Source organism: Stenella coeruleoalba (genome assembly GCF_951394435.1).
Source record: "Stenella coeruleoalba genome assembly, chromosome: 18".
Taxonomy (NCBI): domain Eukaryota; kingdom Metazoa; phylum Chordata; class Mammalia; order Artiodactyla; family Delphinidae; genus Stenella; species Stenella coeruleoalba.
The window spans coordinates 75,620,088-75,637,795 of NC_137164.1; the positions used below are offsets into that span (position 1 = coordinate 75,620,088).

The 17,708-nt window shown below is 46.0% G+C and overlaps 1 protein-coding gene across 2 annotated transcripts in view; it reads left to right on the forward strand.

Moving 5' to 3' along the window:
* Positions 1-17,708, forward strand: part of COL4A2 (collagen type IV alpha 2 chain) — a 177,602-nt gene that overhangs the window by 51,756 nt on the left and 108,138 nt on the right. For both annotated transcript variants that reach the window (XM_079902559.1, XM_079902560.1), the window contains one exon: positions 2,854-2,934. In XM_079902559.1, coding sequence (XP_079758685.1) covers positions 2,854-2,934 — 81 coding nt within the window. The remainder of the gene's footprint in view (positions 1-2,853; positions 2,935-17,708) is intronic.

A 17,708-nucleotide genomic window follows, 5' to 3' on the forward strand; every position in this document is an offset into this window, starting at 1 on the left:
GAATGTTCCAGAGCCCAGGTCCTGTCGGAGGAATGCCAAGGCTCAGCCTGCGACTTGTTCAGCCTCTGAGAGATGTCTGGAGCACTTGCCCCGCCCTAGTGAAGTAAATACTTCTGTTCATCCTGGAGACCTGACATTCCAGAGGGAGGTACTTAGGGCTCTTGTCGCTGTTGGAATTCTTCCGAGCCCCTCTGTGCGCTATGTAAGATGCCGATGGGAAACACGCACGGGAGGGCTGGAGTTTCCATGATGGAGATTGGCTTGTTGGGTGGAGGGCTGCTTCTCAACAATGTCTCCCTCACCTCCTGTGTCGGGCCATGGGCACATGGTTGAAAAGCATCGAGGCCAGGAGTTTTCAAGCCTGTAAGTCTTAGTTCCAAAAGCAGAAAAGTGCTATTGAATTTTGAGCGGGTTGTGAAGAACTCATTGCTATAACTAAATCCAGTGCATGTCCTAAACCTAGAACAGAAAGTCTGTTAGATCGATTTGAAACGATTAAAGTCATTTCAACCATTGATTTATATACAGGGATTTGGCAAGTGGCTTTAAAATCGAAATTAAAAATAGTGTGTGAAACACCAGATGGGGAACAGGGGCTTACGCTTCACTTTCAGCCTGAGGAGTCCCCCTACCCTTTCCAAACAGCTGGTAAATGAATTATTGTGTGAGCCAGGGACACCTTGCCAGGGCACCTATTCGCGTCACGGTCGTACATGGTGCAAAGGACAAATGCGGCGGCCCATCCAGGCTCCTCTCACTTTGGTGCTCATCGTCACCCACACGCCGATGGCTTGGCACGGAGCTGGTTGTAAAAAAAGCAAATATGCCAAATTGTGGGATTTAGACATGAGCCCCACTGAAGTTAAACACTGAAGCCATAAAAAAAAATTGGCAAATACCTTGTATCGTATTTGAAGGGCATGAAAGGATTTTATCCACGTTTGCTCTCACGTTGTGGAGCTTGGGCGTTCCCATTGCCTTAGGACAGAAGGATAACCAAGAGGTTCAAAAGGCTTTAGAGGTGCTGGTTTCTTTAAAGGGTTTGAGATTTTCAGATTTTTTTGAATTCTTCAAAGTAGTGACTGATGCCACCGGTTTTAGATGAGGTAAAGAATGATAATAAGAACAAAACCTGTGAAACTCTCAAATGAGACCTCTCGGTAGAAAGTAGTTAGCAAAGGAAAGGAATGTATCACCTCTACAGAAAGGACAGTGCATTGCTGATGAGGTCTAAGGTCAGCTCTGGCCAGATGGTGTTGAGTCAGGGTTTACTCGTGTGCCCGCTAAGGTTGACCGTCCAGGAAGCCTCGTGCCGGTAGGAGCTGCCGAGGTGGCCAGGCGGCCCCATCTGCACCTCGACGTGAACCTTCGGGAATGGGGAAGATGCCGGCAGATGTGCTAACACAAACAACAGGCAGAAAACTTCAGAGGGAGTCCCCAAGTGACCCCCTGTTTAGTCACTGAGACAACTCAGGCGAGGATGGAGTCGCTATGGTGAAACGCGGTTTTGTTTAAAGCTGGGATGGGTTCTGTTGTCGGGAAGTGTTGTCTGCTCCGTAAGGTTTGGCTGAGTGCTCCCCAGAGCTCACCGCGCCCAGGGTCCCCACCGGATGGGCTGCATGGGGGATCCGAACGGTCTGGCCAAGAGTGACGAGCCAGACGGAGGTTCCCCAGTGACCAGCTGTGCTTACTCGCCTGTCGGGGGTGACGGGGGTGGGAGTGGGCAGGGCCGACACTTGGCCGAGCAGAGAGTGGGGAGAAGACGGCCAATCTGATTGTCATTTCCTACTCAAAATATTTAGTGCTGTGGACACTGTCTGAAAGGAAGAGCTCAGACACGGTCCAATCTCCAAGCCCATCTTTTGCCTGAAATTCTGAGATAGAGGGCAAGAAATAAGTGCATTTTTCCTCGCTGGAGTCGTCCAGCCAGAGAGCTCGCCCAGTCATCCACTAAAGTCATCAAGGAGTTCTATCTCGGTGTCTGATGAAAAGTTCACGGAGGTCACCCCAACCCGACTGAATAAATACTTAAGAGAAGCCTCTTCCCCAACCCCTCCTCTTCGGCACCCTATATGAGCACGTCTCAGGGAAAGGGAAGGGGCGCGGGGCTTCTCCGTGGATGGCGGGTACCCTGTGATGGAGGTGAGGGTTTGTCATCCTACCAGGTGTATTTGCAAATTCTGCCTCCGGATCAGAAGCCCCTTCTCCCTGTAATTCACCGGGACCCGTGCTGTGTAATGGGGCCTGGAGCGCCCTGCACGTTTATCTTAACCCCATCCTACTCAGCCTTGGATGCCTCCTCCCAGAATCCATCCCCCACCTTGCCAGGCAGAATGAAGGGCTGCTTCCTACGTGCCTGGACTCCCCCTCCAAGCCAAAGGGCTTAACACAGTATCCAAGGCTCACTTCACGTGGGATCCCTGGATCCAGGCAAAGTTCTCCTTGACTTTCGAGCCCCAGGATCTAGCTTGGCATCTGGCATTTAATAGACACTGAAAAAAGGCTTATTGACCATAGAACGTACAGCAGCAAGAGCGACCTTGATGTAAACTGTGGACTTTGGGTGGTGATGGTGTCAGTGGAGGTTCACGGATGGTAACGAATGTCCCGTCTGGTGAGGGATGTTTTCGGTTGAGAGGTTGGGGCCCGGGGGAGCTGTGCATGAAGTCTCTGTACCTTTTGCTATGGACCTAAAACTGCTCTGAAAATTAAATTCTATTTTTTTAAAGACTCACTGAAAGTTTTGAATGAGTAGTTGTTAGAATTGGAAGGGCTCTTAGCACCTGGCACGATGGCGCATAGTGTAGCTGCAGTGTTGCCGTAACTTCTCTGCTTTGTGTTTCATTTTTGCAGGGCGTGAAGAAGTTCGATGTGCCCTGTGGAGGGAGAGACTGCAGTGGGGGCTGCCAGTGCTATCCCGAGAAAGGAGGATGGGTAAGTCGCAGCACTGCAGTATTATCTTCCTTACACATCCATTTTGAACGAAGTGCCGCATCCTGCCTGGTTAAGTCCTTTGCGTACATTCCTAAGAAATTTAATACAGGCGCGTTCTTTCCCACAAAGCAAACGATAATATAATGCAAAATTGGGTCGATTTATACCACTTTCTTAATACATTGAGAACAGCGTTAACTTTCTCAAGCCTCTTTTCTCTTGTTTGTTGTCACAACTACACGTGTATGCATATAGGTACCCATCATGCAACTGCGTTTTATATTTCTATCATATATAAGCATACATTTTGTAAAAACACTGCCTCAAGAAAGCATAGTCGCATTTATACCGCAATAGCCATTTAAACTGGAGGGCGCTGCCATTATACCGCAGAGAATCGCTTTGGCTTTTAAAATGATCCCACTCATTCCCTGAATGCCCTTTATGTAAAGCCCACTTCATAGGTAAGTCAGAGAAAAACGGTCCCCCCAAATGATCACCGTAACACCTGGCAGAGTTTGAAATACGGACCTGATTTTGGGTGTCATACGTTCAATCAAAGTGTAGCCTTTAAAGCTGATGTTTGAGTCTTGGCGTTGCTGATTTTAAAAAGGAATTGTTTACACGTCTAAGCGCATTTTGGTGTGTGGCACTGTGGGAAGCAGTATTTCGTTTTACATCACAAAGTCTTCTGAGTCCTTACGCTTTGGAATCACGCAGTTCCCTCTAGGACTCATGCTTGTCCAATGCCAGGTAGTAAGAGGCCACTGGGGCTTCTCGCCTGCATTGCCCTGTCCTTGTTGGAACCAGGAATTACAGCCATCCTCGGGGGCTCCAAATGAGTTTCACCAAGTTGAATTCTAAAGTCAGTTTTCAAAGCAGCCGTGCTCCATCCCTACCCACCAGGAGGAAGAGACGTCTGGTTGGAGACCTGCCTCTGAGGTTGGGTGTCATACCCTACATCCTTCCCTACCTGAGTCGCCCCCAAAAGTCAAATACGTAAAAGGCGTGGCAGGGAACCCCTTTATAAATGTGGTGGGCTTATGTACTAACATGCGACTCCCCATTATTTTAGTGGCATAGCTCACAGTTGAGGAGTGATCTTCTGCCAGGAGATCAAAGCTTCCGTCTCCACGGGCTGTGTTCATCGTGACAGTTTCTGCTGTTGTTGCTTTAATAAAGGGTTCCTCTGCTTGGAGTGGGGACTTTATGCTTAAGCAGTTGCTAGTTGAAGATGCTTTATCAGCATTTAACAAGGAGAAGTATTTTTAAATATATGGAAACCGTTCCATGAGACTTAAATTCCCCTGGGGTCCCTTGCTATAGATTTTCCCAGCGATGGTTCTGGGGCAGTGGTGAAAAGCCTGACTGCAGGGCTCTCCCCTCCCCAGCGCTTGGCTAGCTTAGCCTTCTGCGGTCACAAAGAAGGCAAATGAGTGTTGTACAAGCAACTGTGAGACATGCCCGAGTTGGAGGGACCCCAGCTCTGATAGGACCTGCATTCTCCCTGGGATCTGCCAAACAGAGCCCAGACTGAGTAGAAGGGGGCTGGGTCTGTTCTTTTTCAATCTTTATGATTAGTTAACGTAGAACCAATACGTGAACATAACTCCCATAATGCTTTTGCAAGAACACTGTTCTTCCATAAAGGTAGTTCATTCTGATTGTTTCTGTATGCGATGCCGTCTGCACAGCAGTGGATTCTTAAATGACGCTGAGGGTCTTCTCAAAGAGGTCATCAGAAGAGAATTTCTGCAGGTCCCCTAGTCTTTCTAGTTTAGTTAAGTTTACAGCACAGGTGTTATTTCCTGTCATCCCTGATTAAGAAAATACCTTGTCTCCGTTTCTACGTATTGCCAAAAAGTAGAAAATGACACCTTCTGGTTAATTTCATTAACATGAGTGACCTAGCATGGGCTTGACTTTCCTTCAGACACATTATCAATCTTGGTCAAACTAAGTTGAGACTTGGCAGTTGTCCGGGTAGTTTGTTCAAGAGCCAGGGCCAGCGGTACCCCACCAGGGGACTGGCCTGCAGGTGCCACTCTCTGGAGCGTTTGGAGTCATGAAGAGAGACGTAGACCCCGTTCCTGGACCCCACAGATCCAACCCCAGTGGTTCTAACTGTCCGCACCCGGGGCTGCCCGACTGATTCAGGTGTGCTATTGAATACTGATCAGTAAGGTGATAGGAATGGCTGACGGTAAGAGATAAGAAGAAAACCCAGTGAGGAGAAATAACTAACCCCATTTATCATTGTCTACAGGGTGAGCCCAGTGTATTACTGAAGATATTTATTGTTAGGACAGTCGCATGTACTTTACACAGTCATTTATGAAAATAGAATGTCCGTGTCCATTCTACGAACCTGGTGTATGTATATTAAATATTTGTTCATTAACAAGTCTGCCCGAATGGGATCCTATCGAAAGCAGAGCTATTTCTGCCCTGCTTTGGGATGGGTAGTATTTTTCAGAAGTCATGTAATACACAAAAATAGCCGTGGGGTGGATTTTGCCACTCGGAGAGCTGTGTGCATAGTTTGTTCTTTCCCACAGCTTCCCCTGGGGTCCCTCGCTGTCTGTTTTCCCCTCGGTGCCACCGTAGCAGCCGTGACGGGGCCTGGCTGCAGAGCCGCGCTCCCTGAGCTCCAGGCTCACTCTGCCTTATATGGGCACGGGGTCCAGTTAATGTTTTCCTCGCCATGGTGACAGCCAACACCGGAAACTGTATGTCACTGGGGAACTTGTAGACTCTACGCAGAAATCACAAAGGTACTGTGGATTCTGGTTCCAAAGGACTTCTCGTCCTAACCGAGAGAGCAAGCTCTGTATCGAGCCAGCCTCCCCGCCCTGGAGTGGCGGGAGGCGCGTTGTCACAGGAAGAGAATTGCGTCTCGCAGACAGAGCCAGCCGCCCCGTGGACCATTCCAGCAAATCGGTAGAGGGGGCAGGAAGGGGGGGAGCTGAGGCCCAGCGGTCTGCGCACCCTTCGCTCCCGGGCCAGCGCTGGGAGGTGCAGAGGGTGCCCTAGCCACACCTGCCAGTTCTCATGGGAGGACAGTGACATCTGGGGCTAAGTGACCTGCTCCAGTCTCAGTCCAGAACCGAACTCGAGCTCTCCGACTTTCAGATGAGTTTGTGTTCCAGTCCAGTAATCTTTTGTGTCTGCACACCTCTGGCCAGATGTTAACCTATATGGAGGAGATTCCAGGGGATGGGGGGAAGCACACAGTCAGAGAAAAGAGGTTTTGCTGTCTTGACTCAAGAGTTGTGATTCTCTAGCCAGTTTTCCAGCCATCTCTTCAGTTGCTTAGTGAATCCAAAAGGTAAATAACTTGAAGAAGTGAGTTAATGTGGTTAGATCTAGAGACTGTCATACAGAGTGAAATACGTCAGAAAGAGAAAAACAAATATCGTATATTAAGAAATGAGTTAAAACTTTGTTGTTGTTAGAGGGTTTCTACTTCAAATAATCCCTATTAAGTGTACTGGAGTAATTAGAAAGTTTAAGTCCTAATCCAGCAGTACTCCACAGGGTGCTGTCCACAACGAAAGGCAACTAACTAAATTCTCGGACTTTCTCCACCGCTAATGGTCACATACTCGTCACGCCAGACAAAGATGTCCAGCCCCCATATCTTTTTCTATTCTTTTTGCTTTTTTACTGAAGTATAGTCGATTTACAACAATTCAGGTGTACAGCCAAGTGATTCAGGTTTAAATATATGTATGTAAATCTGTATTCTTTTCCAGATTCTTTTCTGTCATAGGTTATTACAAGATATTGAATAGAGTTCCGTGTGCTATGCAGTAGGTCCTTGTTGTCTATTTTAGACATAGTAGTGTGTATCTGTTAATCCCAAACTCCTACTAATTTATCCCTCCCTCCCCTTCCCCTTTCCCCTTTGGTAACCGTAAGTTTGTTTCCTATGTCTGTGAGTCTATTTCGGTTTTGTAAATAAGTTCATTTGTATCATTTTTTTAGATTCTACATATAAATGATACCATATGATACCTGTCTTTCTCTGACTTACTTCACTTAGTAGGATAATCTCTAGGTCGATCCACATCTCTGCAAATTGCACAATTTCATTCCTTTTTATGGCTGAGTGATATTTCATTGTATATATGTACCACATCTTCTTTATCCATCCCTCTGTTGACGGACATTTAGGTTGCTGCCATGTCTTGGCTCTTGTAAATAGTGCTGCTATCAACACTGGGGGGCATGTATCTTTTCAAAGCATGGTTTTCTTCGGATATATGCCCAGTAGTGGGATTGCTGGGCCGTATGGTAGCTCTATTTTCAGTTTTTTTAAGGAACCTCCACACTGTTCTCCATAGCGGCTGCACCGATTTACATTCCCACCAACACTGTAGGAGTGTAGGAGGGCTCCCTTTTGTCCTCTTCTTCTTCTTTTTAAAGAATGGTAACATTTTTATTTATTTATTTTTTTAATTTTTGGCTGTGTTGGGTCTTCGTTTCTGTGTGTGGGCTTTCTCTAGTTGTGGCAAGCGGGGGCCACTCTTCATTGCGGTGCACGGGCCTCTCACTATCACGGCCTCTTTTGTTGCAGAGCACAGACTCCAGACACGCAGGCTCAGTAGTTGTGGCTCACGGGCCTAGTTGCTCCGCAGCATGGGGGATCTTCCCAGACCAGGGCTCGAACCCGCGTCCCCTGCATCGGCAGGTGGATTCTCAACCACTGCGCCACCAGGGAAGCCCTGTCCTCTCTTTCTATTCTTTTTCTTCTTTCTTTCTCTACACACGGTGGAGAGGGAAGGAAGTTGAGCTGCAAGCGTCAGAGAGAATTTCTGTTACAGAATTTCTGTCACAGCAGAGTGACTGCCTCCATGTGATACAAAGCTTCATAGTATAGAAAACAGGAGAGAGAACAGGGGAGGCATCTGATTCAACAGATAGAGATGCCTTTGCCTTTGTGCATTACCTCACCAAAAAGGTTGTGAAGTTCTCAGATTTTTCCAACCGAGGTCAATTTTAATTCATTATCTCAGTTACTCAGTCAGGTTCCTGTTCCCACACTTTTTTGACCATAAACGCAGATCAGATAGGCGATTTCAACCTTTTAATGGCATTAACCTTCGCAAGACGCCTGTTTTCCTAGGCAATCAGGTATTCAGAAATTGGTTCATACAAAGACCGAGTAAGGCCCAAACATTGAGAATTACTGAGGTGGTTAGACGGCCTGTCGGGCTGCGGTGGGAAAAGGAGAAACCACCACTGTGACTGGTCCCAGAGGTGAACCACCAACCCGGAGGGAGGGACCCGGCATCTCCCCATCACTGTGCAGTAATCCCCCCCATGTTCGCCCTCCACGGGCCTGGCAGCAGGAGCCCCAAGACTGGAGCCTCAGCTCCTGGAAGGGTGCAGTTGACAAGCTCACTCACTTAAGCAAAGGCTGAGAACCGGCGCAAGTTGTGCTTGGCTGTTGCATTTTTTTCATGTAGCTAAGAGTTTCCCACAGTCTGTGGGTCCCTGGACTTGGATCAAAGTATGAGCAAATAATTCTCGACCTCACAAGATTCCTTAAATTCAACAATATAAATCAAAGTGAGAGAAACCGGAGAGAAACGGAGTGAGAGAGGAAGCAAAGTGTGAACACAAAGCTCTCGGAGATGGGTGGTGACGGATGGATGGGGTGCAGGAGACTCAGGCTTTGGCCCTCGCCTGTCAGCCCAGGTAGGCAGCAACCAAGAGATGCAGGAAGCAGACGCGTAGCATCAGGGAAGGGAGCAGAGGGGCCCCGAGCAGCTCTGAACCACAGTCACTGTGGCAATAAGGTCTCTTCCAAGGAGAGCTGTAGTCTCGCTGATGGCGGTATCTTCTGTCGTGCGTCGCTAATCGTAAACCTTACCCTCAGATGTGTATAACTGGGCTGTGGCAATAAAACTGAATTGTTTTCTTTGAAATGCTCAGTATACATCTAAAGGCCGGTTGACCACTGTGGAGCAAAGGGAGATGCTCAGAACATAGATCTTCCAGATGTGTGTGCTGTGTGTGATCTGCCACTCCGGTGGGTTCCCCTAAGCCACATGGCCATCTGTCTCAGCTCTGGGGAGACACGTGCGAGCGCGAAATGAAAACATCAGTGCTGCTGTAGCAGACCTCTTTCCAAACCAGCTGCTGCCTTTCCAGGCAGATGCCTGGTACTGGTCTGCTCGGCAGACCTGACGGAATTCATCGTGCGCATTTTCTGCCCTGTCACAGCCCAGAAAGGGCGAAGAATGATTCAGAAATAGCAAAAACCGCTCCTGGCTTCTGGGCTTGTATAACCTTTGTCGACACATAGCTCTCACCTACTTTCAACATCGTGTGCTTATTTTTAGTGCGTCTCTGGGACGGCGGTGGTTCTGGCTAGCCCGATGCTACTGTGGCTACAGCCAGCTCCATTACTTGGTTACTTTCTGTGAGGAAAACAGTACTTCAGCAGATGTAGACGATGCCCGCCTAGTTTGTACATCGCACATAAGTGATGTGTTTTGTTTTTTGTTTTTTGCGGTATGCGGGCCTCTCACCGTTGTGGCCTCTCCTGTTGCGGAGCACAGGCTCCGGACGCGCAGGCTCAGCGGCCACGGCTCACGGGCCCAGCCGCTCCGCGGCATGTGGGATCTTCCCGGACCGGGGCACAAACCCGTGTCCCCTGCGTCGGCAGGCGGACTCTCGACCACTGCGCCACCAGGGAAGCCCTGGGACTTTCAATCAGGTGTTGTAGAAATGATTTAATTGTGCAGCTGGAGCAGAGAGAAGCAACTGTGGCATCTCTGGCTGTACTCCCCTGCTCCCAACCCCACCCCAGTAAGGGAAATGTTTAGTTTCAAAGCACCATTCTAACACTAGTCACAGTTTGATAGAAAACGGGCCAGTTTGGAGCCCATCCGAAAGGAAGAATACGTTATTAAATCCTGAAAAGACGAAATGTTAATACCACCTCACTGCGTGGACTCAAAGAACATCATTATAGACAGAATCTGATGATTGAAAGTCAGCACTTAGAGAAAAAAATGTATTTCCATGCCATTGAAACCATCATGTCCCTTATCTGAAGCATGACAAACTTTGTCCTGGACTCCCATGTTTCCTCCAGCAAAATACCTCATTAAATAATACGAATCATGAAAATCATGGGTGAAAATGAATCATAGTGGCTGTGGCCTAGCATTTATCAACCACAACAGGAATTGCCCACGACGCTGCTGCTGTGGTAACAGCAGAGCAGATAATTGATTAAAAAAATGTAGTTAGCACTTACAGTAGGCACACGATCAGTGATGAATAAGGAAGCACTGACACGTGGGCAGCTTAGTACCTGAGTGCAGAGGAAGAATTCTAAATGTTTACGTATTTTATTTATCCATTTGTGCCACTTCTGGTGAAACTACACACGCACGCGCACACACACACACACACACACACACACACACGTCGCTCTGGCAGCCTAGACCACATTCCTTCGTAATGAAAAAATCATACTGCGCTCTTGTCTCCAGGTGTTGCTAATGAAAGATGCTTACCTACTGTCTACAAACACTCCATCTTGCCTGAGGTGTCTACCGCCCTAGAAATACCGGGGGAAGCCCACTCTTTCTTTCTGAGAGAACCACACCCCTCTGTTCCCTTCTGAATTTCCATCCAAACAAAAGGAGCATAGAGTAGACATTCTCAGAGCTCAGGCAGAAGAGAGAATGAACTTGAGAGAAAAAAAATAACTTTTTTTTACCTAGGCAGGTCCCTGTTCTCCCAACCCTTTGACCATAGACTGATATTAGATGTTTTTATGGAAAACTGGGACATTGGTGAAAGTATGGTATATGCAGAAGCGCAAAAATGATGCCTTGAGGCTGGCCGGCTGGTCGATGCATGTGGGCAAGGGGCACCGTGGATTCTGGGCAGTGGCCTCAGCGATCAAAACCTCAGGGAGGCTGGCCATCCACACCCGCCATCAGCACCAAGGATGGTGAGAAAATAATTAACTGTGTTCCGGTCCAAAGTTGACAGTTCTGGGGAAATGGCCTTCCTTTCATGGCCTCGAGGAAAACATATCTGTGGGTCAGAGCCAGGATAATGATAATAATACTGTTTTGAGTTTTGACTGAAAACCTCACACCGACTCCAAGAGACCACTGATAAACCGGGGTGAGAGAAAGGAACATTCTACTCTTCTTTGAAGCCAGACTTAAGCTCTGCCTTTGGAAATCCATCGTCTTCCTTCCTCCGATGGAATGTTTTGACAGGTACAGCACTGAAGCGTATCCTTTTCTCTTAGAGAAGGAATGCCAGTCTTCAAAGACCTTTGTGTTGTTTTATTCACCTCCAGTCCATCCTTAGTAAACAATTGCAGGATTTCTAAAATGACCAGAGGAAAATTCTTACCAAATATGACGTGCTTTCTAAACGCCATCTGAAAATGGAAACATCGTCTCTGAATTTGTCTTCCCTCACTCAGTAGGAAGAGAGGTCGAGTCTTCATATGCAAAAGGCATCCGTGTCCAGTTCACTGGGGCAGCCTATGCAAGAGGCTAAATGCTCCTGCGTCTAAGCACTCTTAAACTGGACTGCTCCTGTAATAAAGAGAAAACTAGCAGATCGCACGTTTTTGAAATTACTCTTCCTATTTTCTTCCAGAGATAGTAAATAATAACCAGAGAAAATGGCAGAAATGACCAAACCAAGTGGCACAGGCACAATTTCCTCACTCTAGAGTGGGAGGGGGTCGTCTTTTCTCTGCCTTATTTTCTCCTTTTTGAATTAGAAGAAGCTACCCGTGTCCTTAATAGTCAAAGGCAAAGATGCTACGTACATCACTGGCATTCGGGTGAATTTGAATTTATTTTTAAATGCTTTAGGCATGTCAGAATTTTCTTAAGAAACTGCTCAACCTGAGAGCCTGAACAGCCTGTGATTCTGAGCCCTCTGGCATCCCACCCAAACTAGCCCATTGTGGTGTAGACAACCAGGTCATTCAAGTCGTCAGATGTCTGACTCACATGGGAAGTAGAAAGCAAGCCTTCAAAAGGGCGTATTTCCCCACTGATTAGAAAGATCAGAATATCCCTGTCCCCTTCCTCTCTGTGTCCAGTCTAGAAGGCTGAATTCTAGAAGAATCAAAGCCGGACTAGACCTTCCTGTAACCCAGTACAAGCCCTGTATTGACGGCAGTTCCCTCCTAAGCCCCTGCGAGGCCCTAAAACCCCACCGTGGGAACAAAAGCTTTTGTATTCAAGACACCGTTAGGATGGATAATTCCTAAAGATCTGGAACCAGAAAGGTTCCAGCGAAAGAAAGCAAAACGAAATGAAATGGAAGTCATTCATTCTGGGTAAATAATATCTTTGGCCTAATAAGTTCTTAGCTGCATTGTCACCATTGATGTTTTTCATTAAAATGTCTTTGTAAAGCACTTAACTGTTATTCAGACTTAAAGTCTGTTTTAAATAAAGAAACAGAGGACAGCTGAACTGTATGGAGAAGTTGGTCTCTCCGTAATAAGAATTAAAGTGCTGGCGTGTGTGTGGCTCTGCATGATTTTCTGAGAAAATACACTCCAAATGGTGCTAATGGCATTTTTCACACCTCGTGAAGATATATTTCGAAAGAACCCTGATGTCAAGGTCATTTGTATGCCCTGCACCCGCATTTAGTATCTGCCAGCAAGACTAGCCTTTCTTAATTCAGTAAAAGACATACTGCCGTGGCTTTGAGGACGAATGAGTGTGCAATGATTGGATACAAAATGAACAGAACCCTGTGACTGACTAGGAAGCGGTTTTCTTTTGTGGATGTTGCTTTTAACACTTCTACTCTTTTCAACTCAACTCAGAGAAGTAGCCCATTGTCTTATACCTGGGCAGCCCGGATACGCCTGCCGCTGAGGGCGAGATGCACAAATCTTTAACAGAGTTTACTATGTGCCCACAGCCCTAAAGCGCACCATTACAGCCCAAAAGACAGAGGGGGGTGAATAGGAGGCCAGATAATCCAAGCAAAATGCTGCAACAGGAAGACGGCTTCCTCACTCGAAGGCCTTGGGGGTAATTCCTCATCATTTAACACCTGCTGTTTTACAAATATTTGTATTTCTCATCGTAGAATGATAGAATTGTTGGTGCAGTACCTTGGCAAATCTCCCCAACGTCTTACCCAGGAAGAACGGAAGAATACATCTGAGATTGATGAATAGTCATTCTGTTCTTAGAGGACTCCAGAAAAGAAAGGCTTTCCTGGTTACTTAATGAAAACACACACACACACAACACACACACACATGACACACACACACAACTCAGAATAGATTCATATATATCTAGAGTCAAATTCACTAAAAAATACCCAATTAATGAAAAGTATGATATGTTATTGCAAAAGAAAATAATCCACCTCCTAAAAGTTGAACTTAAAAAGTTCAACTCTTCCTCAACAACAGAATTTTTCTTGGGGACTCTCGCTTAACACTGAATCCCACTGAAAATTTCCAGACAATAAGGTTGATTCCACAGCTTCACTTAAAAGAAACTCGGTGTAAGACATGCCACAGACAAGAAATAAAGCGAAAGCGTATCTGAGCCCCTAGGAGATTTCTTTCTGTTCCCTGGTCAGCTTCACATCTTTGTTTGAAATCGTTTCTCCTCTGGCCAGTGTTTTTCTTGCCTTTAAAGAGTATATTTTGAAATCAAGAGATGCCAGGGGCATGACGTCAGCCTGCTTCTCCTCAAGCGTTGTATAGAAAAGAACTGAAGAACGTCCTGAAGACATAGACTTAACCTCTACGGGTTATACAGTAAAGTGACATTAGTGCTGTAATTGTATTATATTTAAATCGTTGTTTTTTTAAACTCCCGGTCAACTAGAGACAAGGATAAAGAGGTTGAACTAAATAATAGCATTAGGATGTTTCATTTGAAATCCAAGAAGGCTGAAGTTATGCATTTGGTTACAGTGTAGCTATATCAATAGCTTCAGGTGAGCTTCGATCATTATTATGTCGCCGAACGCAAGTTCGTGGGCCCTACGCACAGTGAGGCCAAAGAAACCGAAACGTCAGAGTTTGGAGCAGAGAAAGGTTTATTGCAGGGCCGAGCAAGGAAAATGGGTGACTCGTGCTCAGAAAACCCCGAACTCCCCGAGGGTTTCGGCAAAGCATTTTTAAAGGCCAGGTGACGGAAGGGGGTCACAGGTGTGTGATCAGCTCATGCACAGTTCTCTGATTGGTCGATGGTGAGGTAACCAGGTGGTGTCACGGGTTAAAGTTATCAATCCTTAGGCGCCAGGAGGTCTGGGGGCTCTTGATCATCAAGTACTTAATTTCCTCCATTTGGTGGGGCTTTTAGCATCTGTAAAACAACTCAGGAAATGTGCATCAGATACTATTATCTGGGTACTTCAGAGAGGAGCTACAGCCGAGGGTGTAGGGGAAGGGTCTGTCCTGGGAAGACCGCATAGGGTCCTGCTCGGTTACAGTTAGACCACTAAAACGTAATACCATTAATAAGAGCACAGTTCAGCACTATTGACAAATGGTTCATGGGACCAGCATGACCATCACGGCGTACGGGAGGTGACACCCCCCCACAAGAGCTTTGCTGTCACCAAAGCCTTTGAGAAAATTGCGACGTAGGAAGGCTTTAGCTCTGACACCTGCTTGCTTCCTGAACAGGAATCCCACCTTCCCCATCCCATCCCACAACTACACACAAACTCCGACGCCCCAGTGATGGCCATCCTCTAGCATCTCGCTTCAACCGCAAAGCTCCCGGAACCCCAGTGAGCTTTCTCTTCCATTGTCCCTCTACAGGCCCCATCACAACTCCATTCCTTCCAAATCTACTGATCTCAGCAGAACTTAGGGAAGAACATGGTCTCCTAACCTTTTTTCATATTAAAGTATAAACTGTTGCATTACCGGTGCCCCTGACTTCCCGACCAGTTGCTCATGTGAAAGTTGTACCCTCGTTCTAATCTCCTTCTTCTGAGTTTCTCACTTCCCTTCTGGAGTCCTGGCCTGCGGATTTGAACTTGGCGTTCCAGCAGCGGCCAGACCAGCGTGAAGTGAAGGGAGACTATTTCCTCCCTGGTCTGGATGCTGTGCTTCTAGGACTGTGTCGTAAAATCCCATCACCCTTGGGCTTCCCTGGTGGCGCAGTGGTTGGGAGTCCACCTGCCGATGCAGGGGACACGGGTTCGTGTCCCGGTCCGGGAGGATCCCACGTGCCGCGGAGCGGCTGCGCCCGTGAGCCATGGCCGCTGAGCCTGCGCGTCCGGAGCCTGTGCTGCGCAACGGGAGAGGCCACAACAGTGAGAGGACCACGTCCCGCAAAAAAAAAAAAAAAAAAAAAAAAATCCCATCACCCATTTTCACCAAACACACCATTGCGCTGGCTCACGAGCGATGTGTGTCTACCCAAAACTCCGTTTTTTTCTTGCAGTAAGTTTCTTGTTGTGTTCCTTTTGGGTTTTGCTTTTTGATTCTTGGTCTTCCATTTGTGTGGTTAATTTTTCAGCCTTGACCCAGATTTTACTTTGATTACTATGAAATTGCTGAAAGGTGGAGCTAAAGTTTCTGATTTGGAGATGGTGGAAATGAGGGTATTCTTCTGCCCTTTATCTTTTTTTATGCATCTTTGCTTGTGTAATACTGATCTATTTCAAACACAGACATTCCATGAAACGGCTACTAACCAAAAAGGAGATGTCTAAATGTTCATTGCCACGGGTATTTTTAGGACTTTATTTTGAGGATAGCATTGATGAAAAAGGATGTGTAACCATCTGCATACCCTCAAGTAGAATAATCAGACCAAGGAAGTAAACAAAAAGAACTTTGTGGGTGAAAATGAACTCCTCAATTCCAGAAGATTAAAAAGCCTTCTTTAGTAGAAAAAAAATAAAATTTAACCAAAAGGGTGCCCTTCAAAAATGTCAGTTATCTTGGAAGGAAAGATGAGTCATGGAAATAGCATGTTGATCAGAAAGATGAATAGATTAGGCCTTTGAAACTGACATTTATGGAGGAGGAGGGATGCTGAATTGTCATCCTGTATCCTTTCCTAACAGTCACTGAAGTAGCAAAAGTGCCTGGAATAAGATGATTCTTCTTAGAATTAAGATATACATATGACAACAAATAACCTCGGATTTTTGAAATGGGTACATCATATACGTGTGCGTACATACACACATGTATATTTATGTATTTTAATTGTATATATTTTATATTTATTAAATATTATACCTTTTCTGTGTATGTTTCCAGGAGACAAGCAGTTTACTATCATAGAAAACCCTTTATTCATGTGTTCAACATGGGATTTAGTTATTTATAGCATCTAATCTTATCTTAGAACTTAAAATAAAGCCCCGGGTGGGTGCGTTGTTAATGCCCTGAAACTTTGTTAGAATACATTAGTGCCTTTCTACATTTATCAAGTTTTTATATCAAACCTAGTCCAGATGTTCCTAAGCACTTTGAACAAGCAGGAATAAATATTTTCAAAGACATCAAGCGTCCTTCTACTTCTGGCATTGACGTTTCCCGTTCTTTGGGAAGTTCCATCGGGCAGTGTCACTGCCGTAGGAGATAACTCTAGAATTGAATTTTTCTGCCTCGGGTCTGACGTTGGCCGTTCCAGGAATTCACTGTCATTCCCATTTCCACCATTTATTGCCCCACGGATCTCTATATTCTGTTGGCTTTGCGTCAACAGGAATTCCTGGAATAAACCGACAGGGAGTTGGCTCATAGATGGGAGAGGCGCCTGCAGGGGCAGCCAAGATCCCATATCCCATTCCCACCCCGAGTAGCTGGGGAAGCCCCTCACCTTTTCCTTTTTTTTTTTAATAAAAATGCTACATCCGCCCCCCACTCCCCGGAGTTTCCAAGTGTCCTTACTGTATTTCACAGAAACTTAAAGCATAAAAGAAATGTGTGCCATTGGATATTTCAAGGAGGTGTTGACAAAAGTGCCATTGATTTCAGACGCCCTGGGGCCTCATGGACCACCTAGGATGTGGATCTCTGAAAGGACCTTTCATGGTGGGGGGGCGTGGGGGGGGGTCAGTCACAAAGAGAAGAACTTTCCCCAAACTTTTCAATAGTCTTTTTTGTTAAATAAAAAAAGTTCCTGTCTCTGAAGACCAGTCCAGATTGACCCATTTTTCCTTCATGTGATTTGTGAACTATTTCAGCAGCACTTAAGTCTCCTTCTGACAAATCAGGAATGTAGACGTGAGAAGTAGCCTCCGTATGGTTTCACTTTTCTGGAATCTGTCTCATGCTATTTTTTAATCGAAATAATCAGCGTTATGCTGTTGTTTCCAATTTAGAGGCATTTTACTGTTGTCTGTGGTATCTATGCATAGATTGCCATCCTTTTTTACATGTTGTTTCTGAAAGACGAGTAACCTTTTTTTTGTCTATAAACGTGTTTTCTCCTATTGCCAATAGAGGTAACCTGAAAAGACACAAAATTCCCCACTAACTGTAGATATTGCTGGACTGATAATTTTCGACAGCTTTAAATCTCATTTTGTGGTCACTACGGTGAAGCATATATTATTGTAAAGGCTGCGTATGAAATAGTCATTAGTGTCTTCTTCCATTTAAAAAGTAGCAGGTGTTTCCTTTGCCTTTTTGGAAGCTTCTGTTGTTTGTCTTTTGTTTGTGTGTCTAAGTGACCCATTGTCTGGGGCGAGCACAGTGGCTGTTATGGAAAGCCATTGTTCTGGTTCACAAGACTTTATTTCCAAAGTGTTGTATG